The sequence below is a fragment of the Silene latifolia genome, chromosome Y, assembly GCF_048544455.1.
Source record: "Silene latifolia isolate original U9 population chromosome Y, ASM4854445v1, whole genome shotgun sequence".
Taxonomy (NCBI): domain Eukaryota; kingdom Viridiplantae; phylum Streptophyta; class Magnoliopsida; order Caryophyllales; family Caryophyllaceae; genus Silene; species Silene latifolia.
Window position 1 is genome coordinate 230,010,526 of NC_133538.1, and position 15,378 is coordinate 230,025,903.

Consider the following 15,378-nt stretch of genomic DNA (forward strand, 5'->3'; position numbering starts at 1 on the left):
TCTTACAAGTTGATTAATTGAACTTTATTTGGAGATTTTGTTTGCTTTTTTGCTTATGTGATTGTTTTCAATTGGATTTTCAAACTTGATTTTCAATGGATCGACTTGATACTACGCAAATTTATGATTATTTTTTTCTCATTTCTCATCAAGCTGATGAGTAAGAACTTTATGGTTCATACATATGCTCGGGATTATTTAAACAATCCTAAAATATAATTTTTGGCCAGTAATGACATTGAGTTTGGAGTATTATGTCAAGAAGGTATATATATACTTAAGTTAAGGTGTGGGTGATCTATATCTTTAGTTATTGTAATAGTGTTACAGCAATATTAGTTTCCAATTCTGGATTCAATCTTGATCTATGTTTTTAGTTACTGTAATAATGTTACAGTAACAAGAGTGCTTCATTACAGTAAAATCATTGTCCTATACTATTCATTGTCAATGTTTATCATGTTTTCTCCAAGTATTATTGTTTTTTATGTATTATATTCTTGTACCAGTTCCCCTACAATCCAATTGTTAGTTTAAAGGCTATTAGCTCAAATGGAAGAGAAATGTGCAAAGTTTGCACAAAAGTATGAGTTCGAATCCCATATAGCCTATCTAGTTACTTTAAGATTGTATCGCCATCTTTTCAAACATACCAAATATTGTTTAATGTTGTTTATTGTATGGTGAACACCACTTCGTTGCTTTAGTTTATTAGAGAACTTTTTTCGTTCCTCCTGTTTCTGATACAACCAATCCTTATTCTGCCACGTTATAGTAATAGTGTTACAGTAAGATCAATCATTCGTCAGAGTAACACAGTGTTACTGTAACATCTTTGTTACATTTAATACATAAAGGTACATCAATATTATTGTAACAGTGTTATTGTATAAACATTGATTCATTAATGTTATAATAAAAATTAATTATTTCGTTTATTATAGAAGACGGTGTATAATGTAGTTCTGAAATGTAATGGTAAAGATTAGTTTTAAACATATTTAGAGTAATGGTGTTAGTGTAACATCATTTGTTCATTAAAGTAACAATGACACACTAATTATGTTATTGTAACAACGTTGATTCATCAAAGTAACACGAAAACAATATTTAAAAGTTCAAAGTTAAATTATTCCATAGCAAAATGCAAGTGAATAAACACAGTCCAGCTGACCATGATACGCTAAAATGTTTTGCAATATCATATCACAATAATGTGAAAACTTTACAGCAAATATACATCATAATCACACATAATGTTAAAAGTTTCTACTAGCATTTCAACTTCAATAAAGTGATTTGCCAGTGTCTTTCTCTTCTTTATATACACCGTATCTTTGCGCGACTTGTTTTATGTCGGTTCATTTCTCAAACCTTCTTCTTTAAATTTCTTGACATTCAAAACAAAACATTGGACCATTAATAAATAAATATGTGAATGCCGATAATCCATCATTAGTGATCCACATCTCTTGTAAGTTAATGACAATGTTATACCAACAAATTTAATTGGATTAAATCACACAATATTAAATATACAATGTTGTAACAATATTTCAAGTTCAGTTCAACAGTAAGGAACGATTCCTCAATAATAACATCATGACATGCAGTAAGCTAGTAGTAATGTTACAGTAATAATGTTACATTGTTATAGCAAAAATGTAACAGTAATAATATTATAGTAACAATCTTACAGTAATAAGTTAATTTAATAAATCGTAATTTAATAAGTACAAAATAAAACGAACATTATTACTAAATTTTATCATGTCTTAACCCTAATTTTTTCACACAAACAATTGAAACACATAAAATCGACATTAACAACAACAATAACAAAAACAACAACAACAACAACAACAACAACAACAACAACAACAACAACAACAACAACAACAACAACAACAACAACAACAACAACAACAACAACAACAACAACAACAACAACAACAACAACAACAACAACAAAATTAATCCTAATTTTTTTTGCAAAAAATCTATTACTCAGTTTGAGCAAAATATTAATCCTAAATCTAGAACAGCAACAATAAAATTAAACATTTTCTGTTGGGATTCATTAACCTCATATGTTTACATATTCATAGTATGATAGTTTAATTTAGTCATAAAATTAAAACGGATCTTATGCATGCAAAACTATTACAAAGTATGAGGAGAAAAAAATCAATTCTTACATTGATAATTTCGGATAAATAGGCACTAGTAAGTTCACCTACTTACTAGTTCTTGAGCTTTCCAAAATGGAAGAATAAGATTCAAGTTGAGAATCTCTCCTAAGGAATTATACCCAAGGTAACCCCTTAATTATTTTAATTAATATAAGACTAGTATTAATTAAAACAAGCTTAAAATTTGACACAAAATTGTGTTTTGTTCTCTTGTATTTCGGTCAAGAGAGAAGTATTTGTGAGGTTTATTTCTCTAAGTTTTATTTCAAAAATTGTAGAGAGTAATAATATTTCTAACACTAGAAAAATTATGTAGTGAAAAATGTGAATTAAAAAGAGAAAAGCCCTCATAAAACCGGTTGGGGGGAGGGAAGAGAGCCAATGCATGAGCTTCACATTCTACCTGAGGCAAACTAGGTATGTATGGCTATAAGCTAGAGTAATCATTGTGTTTTCTTATTTAAAATAATCAACACAATTTTAAACCCTAACCCTCCCCATTTTTGGTACACTTAACATAAAATGGAAGGTCCATTTTATTTTGGCATTTGTCAATTTTGTCATGTGTCATATGTTACATGACATGTTACACTATAGTGTATTTTTAAGATATTAAAAATCAAAATATTAATAAAATATGTCACATACAAAATTTAATTAGTAATTCTTGATTGCTTGTACCAAAGTGGTTTATCGAATTATAAATTACAATGACTTGTATTATAATAAATAATTCAACTTGTTTCAATTGTTTCGTAAACAATAATTTAATCTAAGTAATAAAAAAATTCGATTACTTAGACCGTATCTAATCTAATCGAATTACAATGAGACACGTTAATTTTACTCACAAAATCATCCGTCAATTTTAAGCAATTTAATTAACTCGTATCGGTATACGATTACTTAAATAATCAATTAAGAGTATTACCCTATAGGTATGACCTCAGGGTATCAACTGATCACCACCGTCGCAGGACAGTAATGTAAAACTTTAGTCAGCCAATCATTACCGATATGTGTGGACCAGTTGACTATAAAATATTAATTTCCTTCATCCATTCTTAAATATGAGATTTAAACATGTGATGATCATGGTCGACAATTGTGATCGCATTATTGTCGGGGACACTTACTCCAACAATCTCCCACTTGTCGTCGACAAGTGTGCGTCACCAATTCTTTTGTCCTATTACAATCTCCCACTCAATGCAAGGTGTCTTTCGGGTCGTACTTGCAAGTGATCATATCGAGAGTGGTCTCCTCGATCTGGAAAATAACTTATTATCTACCATAGATACCTTCCGAGCGTGGCCATGTATTTCCAGTTCATTACTCCTCGAGTGGCCCTGAGATATTGTTTTAACCCTGACAAAGGGGTGGACAATTGTTATCGCACTATTCCCTTCGACTAGACACAGCTCATTGTAACCCAAAATAAGCCCTTTAACCCCATTTACGAAGGTCGTAGGATCATAAATCAAAGTTACTCTAAAACTGTGCCACCTTGGGCGAACAGTCTTTAGTCAAAAGAATCGACTCATTAGAATACTATTGTAGCTCTTGCCACGACCAGGCTATATAAATTTGCCAGAACTCTATAAGCGGTCATTAGGCCCGACAAAGTGTTCATAACAGTGTGCCTATGTGATCGACTAGTCATCTCATATGACTCTATGGCACTTGAACTTGCCATCAATCGCATCACATTCTAGTCACTTCGAGACGTCACCTCATACAAGTGACTATGGGCAAATACCATGTTAATCCGGGTTCAGTTTAACGGGGTTCAATATTCTCTCTACAACCCGTTTGGATGTAACAAAGTACAAGATGACTTAATGATAACTCAAATGATAAATGTAGACATTTCATTTGAGTAGTCAATACCATATTACTACTATATATATGTCTTACAAGTGTGTTAACACTTGTTGATGCAATAAAAGTTTAGCACACCATGTGTCCACGTGCTCAACCTTTCGAATTGCGATTTCCCTTATTTTCATTTTATCTCTCGTAGCATGAACTCTACCAAGCACATGTCTAGTCTTCAAACTAGATCTTGGGTCTTTAAACTTGTAACAAATCCTTTTTTCTTTATCACATAACCAGCAATTTGGATTATGGTGGATGATACAACTTGCATTAGTCAAGTGTTCCACCAACTCACAATGTACTGGGTATATATTTTGTAGGATCCTGCAACAATTGTCAAGATGACAGGTCTGGGACTTCTCACAAATCCTTCCTTTTTAGGAAAAATACTAGTTTTGTGTAACTTCTTACCACAACTAAGTATCCTTCCAAATTATTATTTCTCTCTTATCTTAATTGACTTAGGATCTTCATAAATCCTTATGTGTTTGGAAACTCCAGCATGTGTAACTTCTTATGACATAACTGAGTGTTCTTCCAAACTCTAGAATAGCTCATTAGTTCTCATCGAGAATTCATGACGATTCTTATATGGATTACCAATGACTCATCATGCTCTAAGCATGTGACTTATTTAGGACATGTGCATGATCATTCTAATGGCGGAAACATTAGTGATCTCAATCATGTAGTCAACAGTTCTTAGGTTCAATGAATGAACATGACCTTCTCATGGTAATTCGATCTTCATCGATATGAATAACCTACATATCTTGTTGATTTGATGTATGCATCTTAGTGCCAATCCAATATCCCATGTTTTAATTGGATTCATCTTAGTCCATATTCATCCAGAATTGAAATATTAATAGCTTTCTTTATCAAAGATAGTATATGCTCGTCATTCTCAATGAGTAATAAGTTATAAAATTCATGGACGATGATTACTCCCACTAAATCTTATGTCTGCAAATGAAATTTTCAAACTCCCACTCAATTCCACATGTTTCACGATTGACCACTCAATCGAAACATTTCATGAATTGAAATCATTTTTGCTTTGCTATGTTGTTCTGACAAAACCACGTATGTTATCAACATATCCTTTCAAATACCTATTTGGAAAGAGGTTTCGATCTTTAACAATGGAAAGAGACTTTAATCTCTAACTTATTCATCCTTAAAATGAAGCGAAGCAATGTCATTACTCAAAAGTAAAATTCAACATGGAGTTCATATGTCCCTTTCAAAATACTCATTTCGGAAGAAGGTACAACTTGTCCATTTTCATGAAATTTAGCAATGACTCTAGCATGGTTAACCATTAACTTAGCTATTTATAGACATCGATATGTCTTTCTATGCAACTCTTAATCATAAATATCATTTATATTCAAGGATGCATTTTTGTTTTATTAGGCTCTTAAGTAAACATTAACGTTGAATCTTTATGTTAAGTTTTTTTCATTAGTCATGTTCCTTTAAGTACTTTCTTTTGGTATCGTCACGTAGTTTCCTTAAGAACATCTTCTTTTGGTCTCCTCATGTAGCAGAACAACTTCTTTTGATTTCCTCACGTAGTTACCTTAAGAACGTCTTCTTTTGGTGTCCTCAAGTAGTTACCTTAAGACCATCTTCTTTTGGTTTCCTCACGTAGTTACTATGATTAGAAATGTATACTAAATCTTGTCTCTTACATAGATCTCGTCTATTCAAAACATACAAATCATAGGTATACATAGATCTCATCTACTCAAGGCATACAAATCATAGGTATACTAGACTCAAATTATTCTTTGTGTCTTAATATTACTCCCACTCTATCTTTAGAATAAATACCCCAAATATTCAAAAGATAGCTTTCGTGACACAAATGATGTTTTGGTGAAGAAAGAGAGATATCACATAGATTAATAGACTTATTTATAAAGATTTAATGGGCGTATGTAGGTTATTAAGTTTCCCCTAGGTGAGTTCATTAACTTAATGATTGGCTGACTAGAGTGATAGATTCATTATATGTACATAAACTTGAAGTTTGTGAATGATCGATTATAAAGTGATATTGAGTTAATGAACTCACTTAGGGGAAACTTAATAACCTACATACACCCATTAAATCTTTATAAATAAGTCTATTAATCAATGTGATATCTCTCTTTCTTCACCAAAACATCATTTGTGTCACGAAAGTTATCTTTTGAATATTTAGGGTATTTATTCTAAAGATAGAGTGGGAATAATATACTAGACTTAAAGCATTCTTTGTGTCTTAATATTACTCCCACTCTATCTTTAGAATAAATACCCTAAATATTCAAAAGATAGCTTTCATGACACAAATGATGTTTTGGTGAAGAAAGAGAGATATCACATAGATTAATAGACTTATTTATAAAGATTTAATGGGTGTATGTAGGTTATTAAGTTTCCCCTATGTGAGTTCATTAACTCAATATTACTTTATAATAGATCATTCACAAACTTCAAGTTTATGTACATATAATGAATCTATCATTGTAATTGTCTATTGGATCAATTTTAAGTAGATATTCATATGTTTCTATGTCAAGCATATAAAGATGAATTTTAGAACAATTAGAAATACAATAAACGTAGTGACTTGGGTTGCAAACCAAGTCACTATTAATCCAAAATTACAACCATTGTTCAAAGGATTAAAACAAATTTCCATGTCAAACAAGGAAATTGAAATAGTTCTAGAAATTCAAAATACAACATGATAATAAAGACAACAAACAAAGCCAAGCTTCATGGGTGGCTACTCCTAGCTCTCTCATAATCTCTCAAGCTTGCTTTTCCTTGTCTTTTTGTTGCTTGGAGGAGGCCCTAATTACAATAAAAGGGGATACATTATCACAACTTGTATCAAAATACTAAAGTTGAATTAGAAACATAAAAGAAGGGATATTCATTTACCTACTGGAGTGATCTTTCCAGATTTGATGTCACCAAGATATTTGAAACAATACCTCTTCCAATGTCCAATGCCATTACACTAATGGCACTTGTCAAGAGGACCCTTCTTGAGTTTGGAAGTGCTAGCTTCAAAAGTTCTGGCCTTGGTTTTCATGGGAGCTTGCCTCTTGCCCTTTTTGCCACTCTTCTTGAAGGTTCCCTTGCTCTTATTGCTTATATTGAGCACATCCTTAGAGGAGCTAGCATTTAGCCCCATGTCCCTTTAGGCTTGCACAAGTAATTTTTGCAACTCTTCAAGGGACACATCTTTGTCTTGCATGTTGAAATTCACCCGGAATTGCACATATGCTTTGACTTTGCTTAAGGAGTGAAGAATTCTATCAATGATTAGTTCTTTTGGAATTTCAACCTTTTGAATCTTCAATGTCTCGACATGCTCCAACAATTTGAGCACATGAGGGCTAACCTTTTGGCCCTCTTTGAAGTCGAGATCAAAGAATGCCGAGGCCGCCTCATATTGGACGATCCTCGGTGTTTGTGAAAACATTGTCACAAGCTTAGAGTAGATTTCGTAGGCGGTGCCCATCTTAAAGGCTCTCCTTTGGAGAACCGCCTCCATAGCAAAAATCAATACATTTTTGATAGCGGCGGACTCTTTTTGCTAAGCTTCATATGCTTCCTTATTGGTGGCACTTGACCTAGCATTAGGTTCGGGTGGAGAGGCCTCAATGAGGTAACGAAGCTTGTCGTCACCTTGAGCGGCTAATTTGAGTTGGGCATCCCAATCGAAGAAATATGACCCATTCTTTTAAAGTTTACATCGATCCATAAAGGATCGGAGCCATGAAACATTAGTGAGAGTGTTTGCGTTGGTGTTTGGTGCGGCCATTGTTATTGAGAAATAAAAGCGGTCTACAAAACAAAATAGAAAGAATAATAAAACATTTATCGTTTTAATAATAATACTTGTAGATTATTTAAACAAGTTTTATTGCATTTATCTAGTGACCTCTACCCAACTAGAATAAATGATCCCGAGATCCAAATTCATATTAACTCGGGCACGGTGAGCCGATTCATCCCTTATTAATATAACTCGGTGGATTAACTCTTTAATCGATTCTACTTTTAGAACTCTCGGTCGATAAAATTACCCTAATATTTATCTTTAGCCCGGAACACATGGACTACGGTCACGAATACTTCCGTTGAGCTCAATCGAAATTTCGATGTAATAAAATTTTACTATCCCACTTCGCCAATGTAACAAGGTTTGTATTACGGTAAAGCCGGCTCAACTCCCTTATGAAATTGGTACTTCATGCGTTCTACTATTTGGTAAGGCTATTTCTTAATTATTAATTTAGTGAGAGGTCATGTCAATTTATTATCTATCATGTTTTAAGTGAACTAAAGCGGTGAACTACGATAATTATAATTGACACGGTCGATAACTCGATTAAATAAAATGCATGTTTAGTTATGACGATTTAGCGATGCGTGCAAACATATAAACAAAATGCAAAGCATAAATATAAAGTCCTAGTATGGTCTTCCTAAAATAGTAAATCTAATAAACTATTACAAATTCGGAAACCAACTCCTTTGGTCCCTTGAACTTCGGTCTTGGCACGCATCTCGAGGTAACACCGTCTTCATTGAAACTCCGAGAAATTACAAAATAATAAATAGAATTACATAATTTCCTATTATACATTTGTAATAAAAATTAAAATCTATTAAATTAAAAAACGGTGATACGAGATCACAATAATTACATCCGAATCGATATTCCCATGCATTTCGGGTAATACCGATTAAAAACTAAGGCCATACTAAGTAAAATTACATAATTCAAAATTATATAAATCAAAATATGACAATCATAAATAAAATACAGCATTATAATATGTATGAACATGCTTAATTTTATGCTAAATCGCCTTTTAAGAGCCAATATCGTATATTTTATCGATTTTTATGGATTTGCGTGATTATAAACTTGTTAAAATCACAAAAATTACATAAATTCATATTTATGTTCAAGTTAATTACCCTAACCATATTAGGACTCAAAACTTAGTTTTCACTAATATTTTGACAATAATTCAACTTGATTTCTTAATATTGTTCATTATGGACCTAAAAAAACAATATTATACTATAAACTCCAAATTTAAATTATAAAATTTTTAAATAATTTCAAAATTTGAAATTCAAACTCATGAATATTCTGGAAAAATACCATGACACTCATAATGTTCAAAACTTAGGTTAAAAATTTCGAAAATTTTTCGAGAAACTCATCGTTGCGGCTTATCGGTTTTATCAAATATGACCATTAAAAAATGAGAAAATTAATTTTAATCAACTTTTCACTTTTACATCTGAAATGTAGGATAAAATGCAACATATGACGTTTTTCTTTAGTCATGAAATATGTTTTAGCATAATAGGCTAATTTAAGTCACTATTTATTGAATTTTACTCAAAAATTCATAAATCATGCATAAAAAGTTCAATTCATCTAATATTTTTATACACACTGAGTAAAAATTCATGTGACAACATATAAAAGTTTCATGACCATATTCGAAATATAACTCATATTAACCTAATAAACCCTTTAAATTCGATTTAAACTTATAAAATCCATATTTCATGTAAAATAACTTAGTTTTTCATGAAATTTAACATGAAACCAGTAGATAATATATGTGAGAACATATCCAAAAATCACTTAAAAATTCGAAGTTTAGCTATTTTAGTCCAAAAATGACATTTTCCTCATAAAAATTACATTTTAATGCCAATAATATATAAAATGAACAATAAAATCCATAAATCATCCCATATGACCTAAAATCCATTTAGGACCAGAAAATTTTAACATGAAAAATTATTTCATGATTTATCTTCATAAATCCTAAATAACAAGTTTTATGTGTTAACTAATTAACTCGGAAAACATGGAACAGAGTAACCCTAATGCTGCTTTAGAAGGACCAGATGTTGATGAGATAGGCAAATCCAAAAAGATACATGACATAGTAGGAATACCAGAATTGGTTGTGGAGACGGAAGAGGAGGGAGAAACTGATGAGGAGATAGAGGAAAGTGATGAGGAGGAAGAATATGTGAAAGACAGTTTGGAACAGGGGATAGTAAACCCGGAAAACCCTGAACAAAATGGAGAAACAGAGACTGAGGAGATTGAAAATACTGAAGATGATAAGAAGGATGAGCAAGAGGAGATGTTACAGATCCAAATAGAGGACGTTGAAGAAGAGGTAGAGTACTGGAAGCAAGCAGTAGTGTGTTTTATCCTAGGTGCTAACCCGCCATGGGAGATTGTGGAAGGTTTCATAAGGAGAATATGGACAAAGTTTAACATCGACAAAATATCATTCATGCCAAATGGGATATTCCTAGTTCGTTTCAAAACCTTAGAGATGAAAGATAGAGTTCTAAGTTCAGGGCATTACCTCTTTGATAATAAACCCATGATTGTCAAGCCATGGGAGAAGGACATGGAGATGAGTAAGGAAAATGTGAAAACTGTGCCTGCATGGATTAAAATTCATAAACTGCCTATCAAATTTTGGGGCAAAGGTCTTCCTAAGATCACTAATCTGGTAGGCAAGTATGTGAAATGTGATGTGGCCACAGAGGAAAGAACAAGGTTAGGGTATGCTAGGGTTATGGTGGAGTTGCAGGTGGACCAACCATTGCCAAAGAGTGTATCGTTTAAAGATGAGAATGGAGATGTGGTTAAGGTGGATATTGAGTATGAATGGAAACCTGTAACTTGTAAGAAATGCAAGGGTATGGGCCATGAAATGGAGAATTGTAGGAAGGGGGAACCAAAGAAATCAAACCAGCAACTCATTAGGAAGGAATGGAGGCCAGTGCAGAAGGTGAATGCCCCTGCTAGGGCTCCTGAGCCAGCAGTTCAGGACACTACTCATGTGGAGGGGAGATCTGTTGTGGGGTTTCATACTCCTAGAAAGAGGTTTGTGAAGATGCATAGTAATGAGAGACCAAAGGAGGGGTACAGTAATGAGAGTTTTGGAGCTTACTCTTATAAGGAGGTTGCTGCCTCCCCTCCTAAGAAGATCAGTTCTGAAATGGGTAATGCTTCAAATACTATTTTATCTAATGGATAGGATAGGATTCTGGAACATAAGAGGAATGAATAGAGTAGGCAAACAAAGAGATATAAATAATTTTTTGCAAGCTAATAATATAGGTTTATTTGGTTTACTTGAAACAAAAATAAAGAATAAAGCCTTTCAAAAGGCTGCGAATAGTTTTTCTAATTGGTGCATCACTACAAATTCGGGATATCATTCTGGAGGACGCATTTGGATCATTTGGAAGCCAAGTTGCTTTAGGGTGAATGTGATAGAATACAATGCTCAATTTGTTCATATGAAAGTTGATTCTTTGGTGGATAGGAGGAGTTTTTGGTTAACTATGGTGTATGCCTTCAATGGACAACATGAGAGAGAGCCTCTGTGGGATAGCTTGAGGAAGATTTCGAACCTGGTTAATGGACCATGGGCAATTGAAGGAGACTACAACTGTGTTCTGAATGCATCAGAGAGAGTAGGGGGTAATACTCCAGCTGGTGAAATGGAACCTTTTAGAAGATGTAATGCAGATTGTGGGGTGGTGGATGTTGCTGCAGTAGGAGACTTGTTTACCTGGAACAATAAGCAGAAGCCTGAGGAGCATATATATAGCAGAATTGATAGGTTCTTGGTCAATCAAGTCTGGTGTGACTCCTTTCCTGATATATATGCTCATTTTTTGCCTGAGGGTTTGATGGATCACACACCTTGCTTATTAAAGAGCATTAGTCACAGTCAGGGTAAAAGAAATTTCAAATATTACAACATGTGGGGTGGTTCAGAGAAGTTCATTCCTTTGATTGGGATACTGGCTTCACGAGCACACCCATGTTTAGACTGGCAAAGAATTTGAAAGGTATGAAAGCTGTCCTTAAGGAGCTGAATAAAGAGTGTTTCAGTGATATTGAAAATGCAGCTGCTATTCTACAGAAAAAGGTGGAGGGGTTGCAGGAAGGGATTAACAGGGATCCTACTAATGTGTAAAAGATCACTGAAGAATATGAAGCCTCTATTCAGCTGCAGGAGCTAGCTAAGGCCAGGGAAAGCTTCCTTGTTCAGAAATCTAAGCATAATTGGATAAAGGATGGGGATGCAAATACCTCATACTTTCATGGTCTGCTGAAAAGGAGAAGGAATATGAACAAGGTTGCTATGATTGAGGACATGACTGGCAAGGTGTGTGAGACTCAGGAGCAAATTCAGAAGGCATGTATTGACTACTATCAACTTCTACTTGGATCAAGTAAAGAGACTAAGAAGATACATAGAAGAATCATTGCTCAAGGACCTGTATGTACTGCTGACCACTGGCATATGCTAAGGAAACCTGTGACTGGGGAGGAGATTAAAGAAGCTCTCTTTAGTATTCCTGATATTAAATCACCAGGGCCAGATGGTTACACGAGTAATTTTTTCAAAGATGCTTGGGGGGAGATAGGAGGGGATGTTATAAGAGCAGTCCAAGATTTTTTCCAAAGCAGGCAACTACTCAAGCAGTTTAACTCCATGAATGTTACACTAATTCCTAAGTGTGACAGGCCAAAAAGTGTGCTCCAGTTCAGACCAATTGCCTGTTGTAATGTTGTTTACAAAGTCATCTCAAAGCTGCTTTGTTCCGGACTAGTCAAGTGTTACCTCACATTGTAGGACAGAACCAGGGAGCTTTTATTCAGCAAAGAAGCATCCAAGAGAACATCTTAATCTGTCAAGATTTGATCAGGCTATATGAAAGGACTCATGCTTCACCAAGATGTATGTTCAAAATAGATTTGCAGAAAGCATATGATACTGTAGAGTGGTGCTTTGTTGAGAATCTTTTGGAGGAGCTCCAATTCCCACCTGATTTTAAAGCAATGATTCTACAATGCATTACTACAACTACCTTCTCCCTCTCTTTAAATGGAGAAATGTTTGGCTACTTCCAGGGGAAGAGGGGCTTAAGACAGGGGGATCCTCTCTCCCCCTTGATTTTCACATTGTGTATGGAGTACCTGTCTCGTTCCTTGCAATATGCTTCCTCAAAGCCTGATTTTCACTACCATCCTATGTGCAAGAAACAAAGACTCACTAGTCTTATGTTTGCTTTGATGATGTCATGCTCTTGATGGGGGATGCCACTTCTATGATGTTGTTGTTACAGTCATTTTCTACATTTTCTAATGCTTCTGGACTGCAAGTTAGTGCCTCAAAATCTAATGCCTACTTCAGAATGTACCTGAGCAACTTAAATCCGAGATATTGCGATATCGGGTTTCATGAAGGGAGCATCCCTTTTAAATATCTTGGTATGCCAATCCAGACTACAAGACTCAGGAAGCAAGATTGTGAGTGTCTTGTGGATAAAATATGTGCAAGGATACATGGGTATGGGGCAAGAAAGTTCTCTTATGCAGGTAGGTTAGTCATAGTAAAGAGTGTGCTTAATTCTTTACACTCTTACTGGGCATCTATGTTTGTTCTCCCCAAAGGAATCATCAAAAGGATTGAAGCAGTTTGTAGGAATTTCCTCTGGGATAACTCAAATGAGACTATAGGAGGGCTCCCCTAGTGGGATGGGACACAATTTGCAGACCTAAGGAGGAAGGTGGTTTGGGGATCAAAGACCAGGAATTTTGGAACAAGGCAATGGTAGGAAGACTGGTGGACTGGGTTGCTACACAAAGAGACTCTATCTGGGTTAACTGGGTGCAAAGTAACTATCTTAAGGGTCAGGAGTGGATGGAATACAAGCCTAGTTCGAACTCAAGTTGGGTATGGAGGAGAATATGCAAGGTTAAGGAAGAAATGAGGAATGGTTATGTCAATGGAGAGTGGAGTGTTCAACCAGGAGGGTACTCTCCTGCTGGTTGCTATGACTGGTTCAGAGGTACAAGGCCAAGAATTCAGTGGGATAAGGCAGTTTGGAATGGATGGACAATCCCTAAACATCAATTTATGGGATGGATGGTTGCTCATAAGGCACTGAATACAGTAGAGAGGCTAGTCAGGTTTGGGGTGATCATTGAGGAGAAATGCTACCTGTGTGGCATAGCTGATGAAATAATTGAGCACTTGTTCTGTGAGTGCCCTTACAGTAGAAGAGTGGTGTTGGAGCTGAATAGGAACACTCCCTGGACATTTCCTATCAGGGATTTGGTTGAGTGGTGCAGTTGTAGAACAGGCACGGGGCTCCAGAAGGGAGTACAAAATGCCATAGTGATGAGCTTGATGTACCAGGTATGGCAGCAGAGAAATAGAAGTAGGAATGAGATGATTTTGCTTAGGCCTGAAAGGGTGGCAGGTGCTATATTGGAGAATATGAGATCAAGAGTTCGAACCCGGGAAAGAACAGTGATGACTCTTGCAGAACGAGATTGGCTGACTAAAATGCGTATTATAGAATGATATCTTTTGTATGATCACCATAATGTAATTATATTTTTCATATTAATATATTTCTCACATTTCACCAAAAAAAAATAATTAACTCGGAAAAACAAACCCGATTTTGCATGCAATAACCATGTGCTCTGATACCACTTGTTGGGATTCATTAACCTCATATTTTTACATATTCATAGTATGATAGTTTAATTTAGTCATAAAATTAAAACGGATCTTATGCATGCAAAAGTATTACAAAAGATAAGGAGAAAAAAATCAATTCTTACATTGATAAATTCGGATAAATGGGCACTAGTGAGTTCACCTACTTACTAGTTCTTGAGCTTTCCAAAATGGAAGAATAAGATTCAAATTGAGAATCTCTCCTAAGGAATTATACCCAAGATAACTCCTTAATTAGTTTAATTAATATAAGACTAGTATTAATTAATACAAGCTTAAAATTTGACACAAAATGGTGTTTTATTCTCTTGTATTTCGGTCAAGAGAGGAGTATTTGTGAGGTTTATTTCTCTAAATTTTATTTCACAAATTTTAGAGAGTAATAATATTTCTAACACTAGAAAAATTATGTAGTGAAAAATGTGAATTAAAAAGAGAAAAGCCCTTGGGTTTTCTATGCATAAAACTGGTTGGGGGGAGGAAAGAGAGCCAATGCATGAGCTTCACATTCTACCTAAGGCAAACTAGGTATGCATGGCTATAAGCTAGAGTAATCATTGTGTTTTCTTATTTAAAATAATCAACACAATTTTAAACCCTAACCCTCCCCATTTTCGGTACACTTAACATAAAATGGAAGGTCCATTTTATTTTGTTATTTGTCAATTTTGTCATGTGTCACATGTTAC

General features: G+C 34.4%; 1 protein-coding gene across 1 annotated transcript; it reads left to right on the forward strand.

Annotated features, from left to right (window-relative positions):
- Positions 1 to 13,768: 13,768 nt before the first annotated feature.
- On the forward strand, positions 13,769 to 14,527 carry LOC141630195 (uncharacterized). The gene has a single exon (XM_074443054.1). The coding sequence runs from the start codon at positions 13,769 to 13,771 to the stop codon at positions 14,525 to 14,527; it is 759 nt and encodes a 252-aa protein (XP_074299155.1).
- Positions 14,528 to 15,378: the final 851 nt, after the last annotated feature.